Here is a 13,232-nt window from a genome sequence, read left to right as displayed (position 1 = left end):
TGACGAAACTTAATTTATGCACAAAATAGATATCTCACAACGTGAATAATAATGTACATAAAACAAACACAAAATGTCCTCTTTGCCTTGAGGTTGAAACAAAATATTGTTCACTTCCAACAAACTATTCTGATGACACTTACAGTCCTCGGCACCTCCAATAAAGGCTCGATTCCCTCTGAGGCTCTGCTTAGTCCTCGGCACCTCCAATTGTGAATCTATGTGATTTTCACTGTTTCAACTGAACTACTGAAACAAAAGACATTATATAATGTAATTATTGCATGAAATATTAGGCACACCTGCGAAATCCGATTGCAGTGTACATATGAGCAAGATTACGGAGTCCCCTTGTTGGTACTGGGGTTGCACTGTATCATGCTCTGAAATGTTTCGAATATTTTTACCCCCTTGCAGCCATGAGGTATAAACAAAAACAAACACGAACTAGTGCAGCATGCCACGATTTAGAAAATCATTGTTCTTATCGTGAACGTTATTATAGCTCTTCAGAGATGTTGCAGTGCTATCTGCTGGAAAATAGTTAGCATTGCACTTTCACCACAATTACAGTCGTAATTTAAAGAGGTGGGCACACTTTGGTGTTAAAGGGCCGCATTTTTTATCCTTTTTTTTAAAGATTGGTCCAGCTATTCTTAGAGGAGGTTTTAAAAAATAATGTGCGTGTAATATATAGTTTATTTTGATAGTAGAATAGACACCTTATTAATGTCGATTAAAAAAATGTATGAAAGATGGTTGGGAAAACCAAGGCTTCCCGCCAGCAGGAGGCGATGGAGCCAGGGGCAAGCACGCCATAAATAAAAGAATCTGTGAAGCCCCGCTGCACTTTCGGAGGCTCCGCGGTGCTGAAAAGGACAGCTCCTCCACGGCTGCAGGTACACGACCAATCTTGTCTCATCATCACCACCACCATCATGCTCGTACTTCTTTTTGTCCTCCACGCCAAAATCGCACTAAAGACGTCACCACGGTGCTTTAATAATTCATATATCGGTCAAGTGAACCGCGGATGGTTTCGGTTAACACTGACTGTGTGGAATGAGTGGCGTTGGGAGGGCACGCCGAGGGTCATCCCCGTGTTTGCACGTCGAGTCTCCGAAACACAAGCATAGCTGTCATCTTCCGTGCAAACGCTTAGCTATTCAGTTGTAGGTTAGCAGAGCACCGTGCAGAGGGCGAGGTATTTTTGGTTCACTCGTGGCCCCAAAGGGTCCAGGGAACCCAGTTTGGTCAAATGAGTTTTCTCCTGCAAAACAACTTGACTCGCCCTCCCTCGCTTTCTTATTCCTTTGTTTATGTTGTGAAAGCGCGATATAAATTATTCTCTATGAATCCTATTTTAATTTATAAATTGATACATCATTTTAATTATTTCGTTGGGAAAGTGTGCTTTTAATCAAGTCACCGGGTCTATCATCGAGTACGAAAAACATTAGCCTGTCCTCATTTGTTCTTCCACCCCCGTGTCGGTGTCCCCCACCCTCTCGTTCAAGTTTGTTCCCCTGCAAGCCAAAACTAAAAATAAAAATTTAAGAACACTACTACCACTATCACAGTTTAAAAAAAAAAACACACATCAATGCTATACAAAAACTATACAGTTAACAGTATAACAGTATGCCACTGTGCCATGTAATGTCCATGAACTGGAACCATTCACAATTGTTTAAGAACATGACAGAAGCAAAAAAAATGAATAAAATACATGGTACTCACCAAAGATGCTAATTATATCATGATAGTCAAAGTTGACTATAATGTTGACTGTGACGTGAAGTTTTGCTTTAACCAAGCATTCAGCGGATGGGAAACTGATGATGTCCTTAAGCCCTTTTGAGCCCGTTTGAAATCTGATTGTTTAAAGGAACAGTCTGATTGCTAACATAGTTTAGAGTACATTGGCCAGCGTTACAAGTCTGGGTTTGACAGGGCAATACATTTAGAATGAAATCATATTGGACAAAAGCCCCCCCCCCGCAAAAAAAAACATCCACCTACACTACTGGAAATCTTTGCTGGCACTGACAGTCCTGGACTGGATGCGTTTTGATGTCGCCTGAACAGACACATATTTTCCCACTTGGAAATAATCATTCTCAGTTTGCACCTCTCTTCTGTGCCACCACTGGTGGTGATAGCATGATCAGCACGATGACTTGTGTGTCTCCGACACAGGCATGTTCACCCGGATGCTCAAACTGAGGCTCCTCAATGCCGTGGCCCCTGCTTACTTTTTCATGGCGACTGTGGTCACCTTCGTCCTGCACTTTGGCTTCTTCATGCCAACGATCTTCCCCAGCTCCGACACGTCACCAGGATGTTCCACAACCGTTCCCACTGTCGTTTTCCTTTTCCTGATGTTCAACGCCCTTGGGAATTATGCAATGACGATCCTGTATCCCGCAGCGAGTGCCAACGAGACGGCGGTCCCGGTGTGTTCCCCGCACTGCTCGGACAAAGTGGACGCGCACTACCTCCTGAATGGCCGCCACTTCTGCAAACTGTGCAAGAAAGTGATACTCAAACGGGATCACCACTGCTTTTTCACCGGGAATTGTATCGGCAACAAAAACATGCGCTACTTCATCATGTTTTGCATCTACACCTCGTGCACGTGTTTGTACTCGTTGGTTCTTGGTGTGGCCTTCCTCACGGTGGAATACTCCATCTCTTTTGAAAACCCACTGACTTTCTTGACCCTTCTGCCCCTCTCCACTGGTTACTTCTTCACAGGTGAGTTTTCCATTTTTTTTCTCCCAATCAACAAATCCACTCCATTATGACGTATGATTTAGGATGGAATTCCTGCCCTTCAATCCAGGAACAATCTCCGGCTTGCAGCTGTTCTTGGTGCTGATGCTGTATGTGTGGCTGGGCATCGGGCTGGTGTGTGCGGGCTTCTGTTGCCAGCAGGTGCTGCTGGTGGCCCGGGGCCAGACCTGGTGTCAGATGCAGAGGCGGCAACTGGCAGAGAACCGCAGCCCCTGGAGAAGCAATCTCACGGATGTGTTTGGCTCCAACTGGGCGCTGGGCCTTATTCTGCCTGTGCACACAGCCCAGATGTGCTCTGAGGAGCCACTCAAGCAAGACTGAGCATTCATTTATCAGCAGCTTTCAATAATTCACACAGTAACACTTTCGAAGAAATGCTCTGCCAGGCGAATTGTAGACATTCAAAAGACAGTGGAACCTCTTCATAGACTTTTGCGAAACATCTGCCTCTAAAATTGCACAAAAGCAGAGATTGAAAGGTTTTATGCTGTCACAATTTGACCCTGGAGCAGAATCTTTGCTATTTCCCATGAGGAACAAAATATTTTTCTTGCCAAACAATTTGACTAATGTCCTGGGATGGATTATGCTTTTCAAATTTCCACACAAAAAATAAAAAGTCATTGAATTATAAACGTAATTTTGAATTAAAACGACTCACCATTTGAAGAAAAGGGGAAGAGAACATGTTTGTAGAGCAGTAGGTCACCCATAGGTGACCCCACATATTGCATTTGCGATTGGGCATTGGCAAAGTCTGGACGTACCCTCCTTTCTTTGCTGAAAAACTCCCCCATTTGCTGTTTCCATGCCCCGACCAAAGCCATAATAAGTATACAAATGCTTTTTGTTTAAGTGAGTGAAGAGCTTCATATAGACAAAAGTAAGGCTTTTGCTGCCATCTTGTGGTATATATAGGAAATTCTAACCTTTTCCGGGGGTGGACATAACTCATTGATTATGCTAATTGCGACAGGGCTCCGTGAATAGCATAAACGTACACTTAAACATGGCTAGTTGGGATGAATAGGATGTTAGTACACAAAATTAAAATGTACCATTTAAACAAGTTTTCGCTAGACTAGTTTCTCTCTCTTTCATGCTACTAATTAGCCATAGTGCTTACAGGCACATGCTATTTGAACAGCTGCTTGGTAAAATGATTTTGGATTCTTAATTACTGTTCAATTTATTGTTTTGCTCGTGCTGTACCGAGGAGCCAAACATTTGTCATTGTCAATATGAACCCTTTCAGGGACAGCGGTTACTACAGTGGACATCTTATGTTATCGTCGCAACTTTTAAGAAGCAAAACAGATTTGCTGATGTCTCGTGTGAGGCTTTCAAAAGTTGTGTTTGACTTTTGAGGCACATTTTGGTTGACCTCCAAATTGAACAGCTTTTGGCCCACTTTCAAACTCCCAGAGGTTCCACTGCATTTGCTTTGCCATGACTTAAGTAGCTCTTGCCAATACATTCCTGTTAGGAGAGGAGCCATATACATCGAGCATATAGGAGTGTACATTTCTCTTTTACGAAGTGTTTTAGAATGCAATATTTAAACTCTTAAGGTTAATCGTCAATATGTCTTGCTTTCCATTTCTGTATTATGCTCTCAAATCGAATGCGACTTGATTGCTCCGACACACACTGCAGAGAGCATTCAGGAAATGTATTGTTTTTCCAGTTATTAGGTTTGGCGTTAAGGGCTAGCATGTCAAGAATCACCACGACATTTCTTGTCTACTCTCGAGAACGCGACAGCTTGATTGTTGATGGGCTCGCTGCACGGTGTAATTATCCAGGGTATTAATCACAACGTGCCATAACATGACTTACGTGTTTCGTACACAACGGCCCCACAGATGACGTAATTGCAGGACACTGCTGACACTAATGATGGGGTGAAGGACTTTTACACAGATGTACTACAGCTACTGTTTGGCGTATTCGGCATTATACACAGGTAACAGATGTTTTAGATTTTGTTCACTCCTTTATTCGGCATTATACATAGGTAACAGATGTTTTAGATTTTGTTTACTACTTTAATTCGTATTAAGCTCTTTTGCCTGTGGTTGGTAAAACACATAAACCCCAAGTGCTTCGATGTATTCAATTTAACACCACTCAGGTGAGACACTATACAAGGTAACCTCTTCAATTTAAATAAGTCACAGGTGATAGGATGTTTTTAAGCGCAAAATAATTGACAAATATTTTTTTTTCAAAGGAAGTTTTATGACCATTCGTCAAGGTGACTTTTGCACAAGAGGCACGCTTCACAAAAAGAAAGGTACAATTTGATTCTGTTCAAAACATTTCCGTCGTAATACTGCTGACTCTGGGTGTTGCCAAAATAAAAGGACTGTACAGTATTACAGCTTATCATTAAAACTCACCCATGCACTTTATGGCTTCCTGTTGTCACTGATTGTTGACTCTTTGGGGAGGCATGACATGGTGGACACCAATCCAAGCATTTGGAGCTCTAACACAAGCACGCACATATTCAAAAGGCACAGTAAATCGTTCATTTTTACACATTTTAAAATAATAAATAAATCAAGCAGGTAGCGGGATTCTGGTAACTAAAGTGCAAAGTATGATATGTTATTACTTTCAGCTAGAATAACGGTCATGGTCTCCTTACATTATAAAAAAAAAAGAAGAAAAAAACAGCAACAGGAACAAAGATGGCAGTAACAGAAACACAGTATATACAATTCTAGGGTTGCAGAACTTCACTTAACACACTTGAACCTTGTTTTTTTTTAACTGATTTAAAGCACATTTTTATGGTAACTGTCCAATGTCAACACATTGGACAGTTACCATAAAAATAGTAACAATAAATGTTTTCTTTTTGATAAGAACAATAAATAGTGGGGAAAAAAAAATTTTTTTTAAATAATCTGTCGTCACATGAAAAAGGACAGATGGGTACAGTTTGTCACACTATTAATAGTAACAATAAATGTTTTCTTTTTGATAAGAACAACAAATAGTGGAAAAAAAAAAGAAATATTTTTTTAAATAATCTGCCGTCACATGAAAAAGGACAGATGGGTACAGTTTGTGACACTATTAAACCTTTAAAACACACACACACACGAAAATGACTCACATGAATTGAAAATGATGGCATGCTAACATTTGCTACATGGGGCAAAACATGACACGAACACAAGAGGTTACAGGGATCTGTGTGAGAATCGATGCAAATTGATATTTGACGACCATTTGCCTTAAAGGTACGATGTCAAGCTACTGCACAACCGATGCCTTTCTAAGTTATCATAGGATCATTGAAAATATATTTTTCCAACCTTATTTCAATGATTATTGAAGAACAAAATGTTCTCAAGAGTATTGGAGTGCCAAAGGACTCATGCGAGTTGAATTACTGGTGATCAAACAAGGAATTTAACCTATGGTTGATCAAAAATCCAGTAGCCAATCTAAGCAAGGCATGATGTGACAAGGTGGCTCCCCATCAAATTTGAAAAAGTGTATGCATTACCTATTGGTTATAAAATATAACAACAATGGGAACTAAGAACGCTTTTATCTGAAATTGTTACCCGTTGACTTTTCGTACTTTATGAAAATTAACACCACAAAATTACAGCATACTTCTACTGGGAAAAAAAATCAATTTCAAACTAACCGAATGTCGGTCAATCTCATGGACCAAATCCTATTTGTAAGGTCAAATGAATATTATGCTCTTGACTGCAGTTTTTGTGAGCAACATGGATGGCTAAAAAGTCTGATCACTTTACAAACATGGCAAGTGTACTAAAGACATATTTTCATTAAAAATAAGAGATAATCTTGTCAGAGAAACAGCTTCTCTTCGACTTTAGAGTGTGTTACTTTCGGTAAATTTATTTAAAAAAATTTTTTTTAATTTTAAAATCCTTCAGTGTCTGTGTATTGCGGCATGCTTTTATATGAGTCAGATGGCCTAGCCGCAGATTATGTTTGAGTTTTGCAGAAATAGGAAAGTGATTGAAGACGAGGGTTTGCTCATGCTTTGGTAACTTCCAATGGGTATTCCCGGATGTGCTTTCGTTTTAAATTTTGGAGTTTTGAGCAGCCGTTCTGAATGTATGAGGTGGATCAGAAAAGTCGCACGACTGGAGTCACAAAAGATATAGTTCAAATCCAACTACAAACTACAAGCAGTCCTCTTTAAAGTAATTCCCTGCGATCTGAAGTACTTTCCAAGCGTTCATGCACTCCTGGAAGGATTCTCCAAGATCTTTGGCAGTGCCGCCATCTTGATATTGGCCACATCTTTAAAACGGGCCGTCTCGAAGGTACCCTTGAACTTCGGAAAAAGGAAAAAAAAATACACACAGCCATGTCGGGTGAGGAAGGAGGTTGCTGGAGCACAGTGATGTTCTTCTTCTTGGCCAGGGAGTGTTGGATGCTCAAAGCGTTGTGAGCAGGGGATGTGGTCATGGTGAAGTAGCTGTAAATGTTAACCGCCACAACTCTCGCCTCTTCTCTTGCACCGAACCAAGCAAAGGCTGCAAGATCTCTTTGCAGACGTGCTGTTTGATGGGTGGTCCTGTGGTAACAACTCACAGTGGACACGATGTTTGGGTTTGAAATCTATCTTTGGTGACACCAGTCCTGAAACTTTCCTGAGGCACCCACCCAGCATGCACTCTACAACCCAACCTTCCCTGACAGGATGTGGCTGTAGTAATGAGATCGGCTAGTATTTGATGTGGAGGCTGGTGAGATGCTGGTTCCTCACATTTTGCTAGTGCTTGTGAAGTTACCAATATAGTGCAAAGTAGGTCTTTGCTAGTGTGGCTGGCTTCCCCCCCATGTCCCATTACTTGTTAAAGTCCTGCAGACAGAGCTGGAGTTTAGTCCACAGCTGAGGGTCTCCGCTTCCCAGGGCTTCCAGCAGGAGCGCCGTATGCTCCTGGAGAAGCTGCAGCTGACTTTGGGTGCGCTTGTTGTCCTTGATCAGCTGTTTGGTGCGCATGGTGATGCCCAACAAGCCGCAGTTGCTGAGGATGTTATAAGTATTGCTGAAACGCTTCAACTTATTGCACTCTGCCAAGAGGCCGTCCGGGTAAATGTCAGGACACGGCTGGTTGTCGTCAAGCTCAGTCCTAGATTGATATGTGCAGGGGGGTACAGAGGTGGTCCCTGTCACTGAGGAAAGACACATCCTATTAAGCAGCTCAGAGTGCTCGGCTGGCACATGAGAGAGCTTTTTTGATACTTCCAACTTGGGCAAAGCTGCTTTGCTTGGAGCCTGTGGTTCCCATCCAGGTGTGGGGGTGCCGTGTTGCCGGTTGCCTTGTTGATGTCTCCTGTGTCGCTGGTCATGAACTGAAGACACATTTCCCCTCGATCTGGAGGATCCTGATCTCTTTGAGGGTCTTGGGGCGATTCTAGGATAGGACTTGTGAGTGGACGTGTAGCTTTTTGACTGGGGGATATTTTCAGGGGTTGTTTTTGGCGACATCATTGGTTGAAGCAGAACCATCTGAGATTGAGGCATGACATCAAGAGATGAAGAGGAGCACCACTGTTTGTCAGATGGAGTCACTTGCGAAGGCTAAAGACAATGAGAAACAGTGATTACTGGATCTACTACGTAAGTGGAAGAAAAGATCATACAGGGTCCGGATTTATAATGAAATAATATTCTATCACTAACCGGTGCCAAGTAGCGTGTTTTAGTCCTGATTTTGCCCCTTCTCGACCAAGGACTTCCAGCCTCAGACATCCTTAGGGTTTATAAAATGATTCTATAAGACTGTCCTTTGTTCTGAGGTGTGTTAAGAGTGAATTTGGCCCGATAATAGAGCTTGTTTGTGTATTCAACATATAAACAGAAAACGGAAAGTAAAAGGGAAGTAACAAGATTTTAAAAAAGGAAAAAAAAAACCCAAACGGTAATCATTTAGCACAGTTTACATGTTCAAAGGGAAGTAGGAAGCATTTTAAACAACTTATTTAGTCCTACCCCTTCATATTAAGAGTTCGAATTAGATCGGTGCTAAAAACGTAAATATGAAACGTCTTCAATATTTACAACCAAAAATCATTTCAAATGCAAATATTTAATTACTCGTGAATCATTTCTCCGTGAATTGTAAGGTGGAATGTAATGTAGCCAGCAAAGAAACGACCTGCCTGAGGAACAGGGAAGTGACTGTAAATAAAAATCAACATGCCCTACAGAGTGTTAAAAAGGAGTATTATCATAAATTACATGACATGACTCCTTCTTGTGACCGACTCCAAATTGCTAAATAGACGATATGTTGCGATTCTTTTTGTATCTGGCATTTTGAAAAAATTACACCGCTCCACCTGACATTTTGTCTGCACTACACTGGTACCGCTTTGCATACTGGTTTGCATTTGCCTTTTAGATGCGGTATGTAAACACACAGTCAACTATCACAATTTTTTTCTGAGTTTTTATAAATCATAGAGCTGTGTTTAACTCAACTAATTTAATACGCTATCTAAAAAACTCATGTGCTGTCACCTCCCACCACCCAAAAAAAGGATTTCAATATTTGATTTAATTTGAACCACTGCTTCATTAAGCATATAAAAGGTGTCGGGTGCAAACAAACAAACAAACAAACAAATAAATAGGACTACTTAGATCTTGTATCTGAACTCAGTATCGGCAGATCCTCAAAATCAGGTGACTCAGGTGCCCCCCCCCCCACCACCCAAATGTGACCGGGACATCCCTAGTACAGATGATAACACGCACACTTACTAAAGAAGCAACCAAGAGGAAGTCCACTCTTGCCCGAACAATCGATTCACTGTTTGAGGATTTGAGCATGACCTGCGTGACTGAGAAGCTATACTGGCGTAAGAAAATCAACCCTCATGTAAAGAACTATTAGGTCACCGAGAGGCAGGACTGAAAGATACAAAATAGCGAGAAACAACAAGTAACCTCAGGTACAGAAAGACATTGAATCCAACACCATACGGAGGCAGACAGCCTGACTCACATCCTCACAGTCACTGAGTGGGAACTCAAAACAAGGCTGCCTGCATGCAAGTCAGGTGAAGGAAACCCTTCAGTGACCACTGTCATGAATATATCGAGAAAATGGTGACCACGCTCTGTCTGAAAACCGGGATGTGTGTGTTCTACCCAATAAGTCTCAGCAATGGCGGATCAACAACCATAACTGTGTATTGGTGGCATCAAATAAGTACATGAGTATCTATCTTCCTCCGGTCTATGTCTACACCAAGTTCAATGCCAGTTCGGTTTCAATCTGCTCAGGCTGTCATAGGTAGACAGATACTTGTGTTCATGCTGCATTTACCTGATTAGGGACAAAGTTATTCATAATGAGCATCGGGGAAAGTCCGGCATACGAAGCTCCCATCAAGGCTAGATGCACACCAGCCGGGTCCTGGCCGACTGCACGCCTTTTCCCGCCTGCATCCTCAGAGTCAGTCACATCAACAGCACTCTGGTACTCCGAGCTGGCATCTGGAAGGTATGATACAAGTCAGCTTATCACATTTGACCAGTCGAGAGCATTATAGAAACAGTTGGCAGATGTAGATAAGCATCTTGAGAGTCCCTGTAATAGAAACCAAACCATCAACCTAATGGGGTTTCAACCAGTCCAGATGATTTGCTTTTGTGTTACTTAAGACCTAGCTGACCTAAGACAAGACACACAATGTGACAGAGATCTCTGTCTCTGATTGTGACTGACCTTATTCTATGTGTACCCTGCGATTGGCTGGCAAGTGGTTCAGGGCGGACGCCGCCAACTGCCCGATGACAGCTAGGATAGGCTCAAGCACGCCCGCGACCCTCGTGAGGATGAGTGGATTAGAAAATGGATGGATGAATGATTTATTTTTGCTCCATTTACAGCACTTTCTAGAAAGCGGTGGTTGCATTTCTTTTCTTAATTCTCTTCATTTCCATTTCAGCACACAGATCTACAGTGTCCATTCAACATGATGTCCGGTTTCTTCTTTGTGTCTTCTGTATTTTTCTTCATTTCTTCTACTTTTGAAGTCATATTTGAATGTGCTACCCCCTTTCAATATTCAGACTGAGACACCACAGCCAGATAAAACAGTGCCTTTCGAAAAACATGACAAATTTGTCTTTCTAAAACTCTAGTTAATTGGTAGGTATTCCTAAATGTTATTTGAAGCACTGTTGGATTCAGTTTAATTCCTATATCATGGTTTTTATAGTATCTCAATTATAGCTGTAAAATGTATTACTTTGAAATGATTGGGTAAATAACTTTTTTTTTCCACTGAATGTGCTCCATAATTAATTAAACATAAAAAATTAAAACAATGGAATTATTCTCAATAAAATCAAAATGTAGTACAACGGGTAAAGTAATGTTCAGAAAAAGAATATCTTATTCTCTGCTCTTCTCCGCTTTGTGAATTAACATCTGCCTGGAAATGTGCTGATGTTAGCCATGCTCAGTGTTTATTTCACCAATTGTGGATACACTAACTAGCTGGTAATGTTCATTCCAAGACATTGTTATACGAATATGAAGAGTTTAAATACAAAAGCAGACAACTGATTTTTTTGTGAATTACCACTTTTTTTCAGCTTCAACTTATTTTACTGAAAATTTAGCTTTTATTTTATGAACAGAGAGATGGCAACAATTTTGTCCATGAGTGTATATTGTCAAAGACTATATCAAAAGAGTGAAACAAAAGGTAATGGTTGTTTGATACAACATAGGCGTAATCTGAACAAGAATACAACAAAATACTAACCTGAGAAGCCCGAATCCCGTTCCAAATCCTGCTTGGATGCATCATGGTGTCTTACTCTGGTGATGGATGATGTCCTGTGCTGGACGGCTTGATTAAAACTGCTCATGTTTGGTTCAACCTGGAAAGAATATGCAAATAGATGATTTAAATGGGATGTCACTTATAGAGCACTTTACACCCTTTTCTCATTTACCTACTGATGACACAATATTATGAGCAATTGGGGGTTCAGTCTCTTGCTCAAGGACACTTCGAAAGGGCGCAATGGCTGGGGATCGAACCCCCAACCTCTCGGCCACTGGGCCATAAATGTTGTGAGTTGTGACTTTTGGCTTGTCTCATCAGGGGGTGAGAGGAGTCATTCGCATGATGTTTTTAAGGAGTAGTAATTGATAAGCGAAACGAAACAAGTTAGTTGAGTGATCGGTTTAATTATGAACACGATTTCATTTTCAGGGTCATTGATTACAGACAGTAAATAATGATCCGTGACAACGGTTTATTCGAGCACTCCAATGATTATGAATCTGACCTCTGTACGGCAGTGAATAACGAGCAGAGAATGCAAATTAAACATATCTCGGAACAGAGTTGATAAGTAAACAACAGAATATAGTTGCAAACATTCACGGGTGCTACATGAGAAAAGATCGACATTTACACATTGGGGGCGTGCCAGCGTTGCTGCGACGTTTGCTAAGTTAGCTAGCAAACGCAAACGTTCAGAGCCACCGCCGTCGTTTGCGTTTAAAAAAAAAGTCTATTGAAATAATTAAAACTATCCGCTTTATTGTTGGTCACGTAAGCTTTTTTTGAAAACTGTTTACAACGTACGGAAAATAATATTAGCATATCGTTGGCGTGGCAACCAGCGCGCCGGGACAAAAATGTCTATGTGACTATGGATGTGACTTAAACTGTAAGGCTTACCAGTAAGATTCAGGATAGATTGTCGTCAAATAGACACATGCAAAGTTGCTGACGTGTTTTAATTCGGGTCTTTTTATCCAGCCCTTTCCTGTTGCTTTCTCGTTATGCCAGAAATGACGTCTCACGCAGTTTCTTTACTTCTTCTTTGGTCTACATAGCGGCAAACATTAATATAAATCGCCCTGCTGCCCCCTGTTGGGACATAACTGTTACTTGTTTTACTGAAATAACTAAACAAAAAAAAAATAAATGATAACTTACAGGTTCCAGGAAACATGCACGTTAAAAACGGACGCGAAAAGCAAATAAAAATGCTTGGAGTAACTGCAAGTGCATGTACGCTTTATCGTGGACCAGGTTAAACAGTGGCCTTTAATCGAACACAGAGTAATCTAGTGAGTCGCACTTCAAGAGTTGATGCCCATCAACCCAAAACATAAACACTGCTCGATCACTACGATTTTCTGTTATAAAAACGCTGCAAAGTAAGACCACAATGATTTAAAAAAACCATCAATCATGAATAATCAATATTTAATCTTAACTGGTGAATCCTGCATTAAATCACGATAAATTAGATTGAATTACTCAACAGAGTGTCTTGTGAAGGTACAAGCAAATGTTATACAGTACAGTGAAACTCCTCTACAACGAAATCATGTTTGCAGCAAATTTTTCACAACAGGGGGTTTTTCACTGTAGCAAATTTGATC

The 13,232-nt window shown here is 41.0% G+C and overlaps 2 protein-coding genes across 5 annotated transcripts; one reads left to right on the top strand and one right to left on the bottom strand.

Annotated features, from left to right (window-relative positions):
* The first annotated feature begins 775 nt into the window (after positions 1-775).
* On the top strand, positions 776-5,498 carry zdhhc22 (zDHHC palmitoyltransferase 22). Of its 3 annotated transcripts, none has more exons than XM_019865481.1 (4): positions 776-899; positions 2,200-2,343; positions 2,431-2,757; positions 2,846-4,794. In XM_019865481.1, exons 2-4 carry the CDS (start codon positions 2,202-2,204, stop codon positions 3,115-3,117), a joined length of 741 nt encoding a protein of 246 aa, XP_019721040.1. In that variant the 5' UTR covers positions 776-899; positions 2,200-2,201; the 3' UTR covers positions 3,118-4,794. The 3 variants fall into 3 exon arrangements, 2 of the variants coding, with proteins under 2 accessions (XP_019721040.1, XP_019721039.1); XR_002167678.1 differs by adding an exon at positions 4,814-5,498 and having other exon boundaries at positions 778-899; positions 2,200-2,757; positions 2,846-4,762; XM_019865480.1 differs by having other exon boundaries at positions 778-899; positions 2,200-2,757.
* A 1,201-nt stretch (positions 5,499-6,699) lies between these two features.
* LOC109513202 (CLOCK-interacting pacemaker-like) lies at positions 6,700-12,757 on the bottom strand. 2 transcript variants are annotated; one of them, XR_002167676.1, is made up of 5 exons: positions 12,520-12,757; positions 11,590-11,707; positions 10,140-10,309; positions 7,042-8,386; positions 6,700-7,006 (listed from the first exon to the last, which is right to left on the bottom strand). XR_002167676.1 is itself a non-coding variant. In XM_019865479.1 (4 exons), the coding sequence occupies exons 2-4, from the start codon at positions 11,693-11,695 to the stop codon at positions 7,649-7,651; spliced, it is 1,014 nt and encodes a 337-aa protein (XP_019721038.1). In that variant the 5' UTR covers positions 11,696-11,707; positions 12,520-12,757; the 3' UTR covers positions 6,700-7,648. The 2 variants fall into 2 exon arrangements, 1 of the variants encoding a protein (XP_019721038.1); XM_019865479.1 differs by having other exon boundaries at positions 6,700-8,386.
* Between the last annotated feature and the right edge of the window lie 475 nt (positions 12,758-13,232).

Source organism: Hippocampus comes, unplaced genomic scaffold (genome assembly GCF_001891065.2).
Source record: "Hippocampus comes isolate QL1 unplaced genomic scaffold, H_comes_QL1_v1.1 scaffold443, whole genome shotgun sequence".
Lineage (NCBI taxonomy): Eukaryota > Metazoa > Chordata > Actinopteri > Syngnathiformes > Syngnathidae > Hippocampus > Hippocampus comes.
This window is presented reverse-complemented; position numbering and strand designations above follow the sequence as displayed.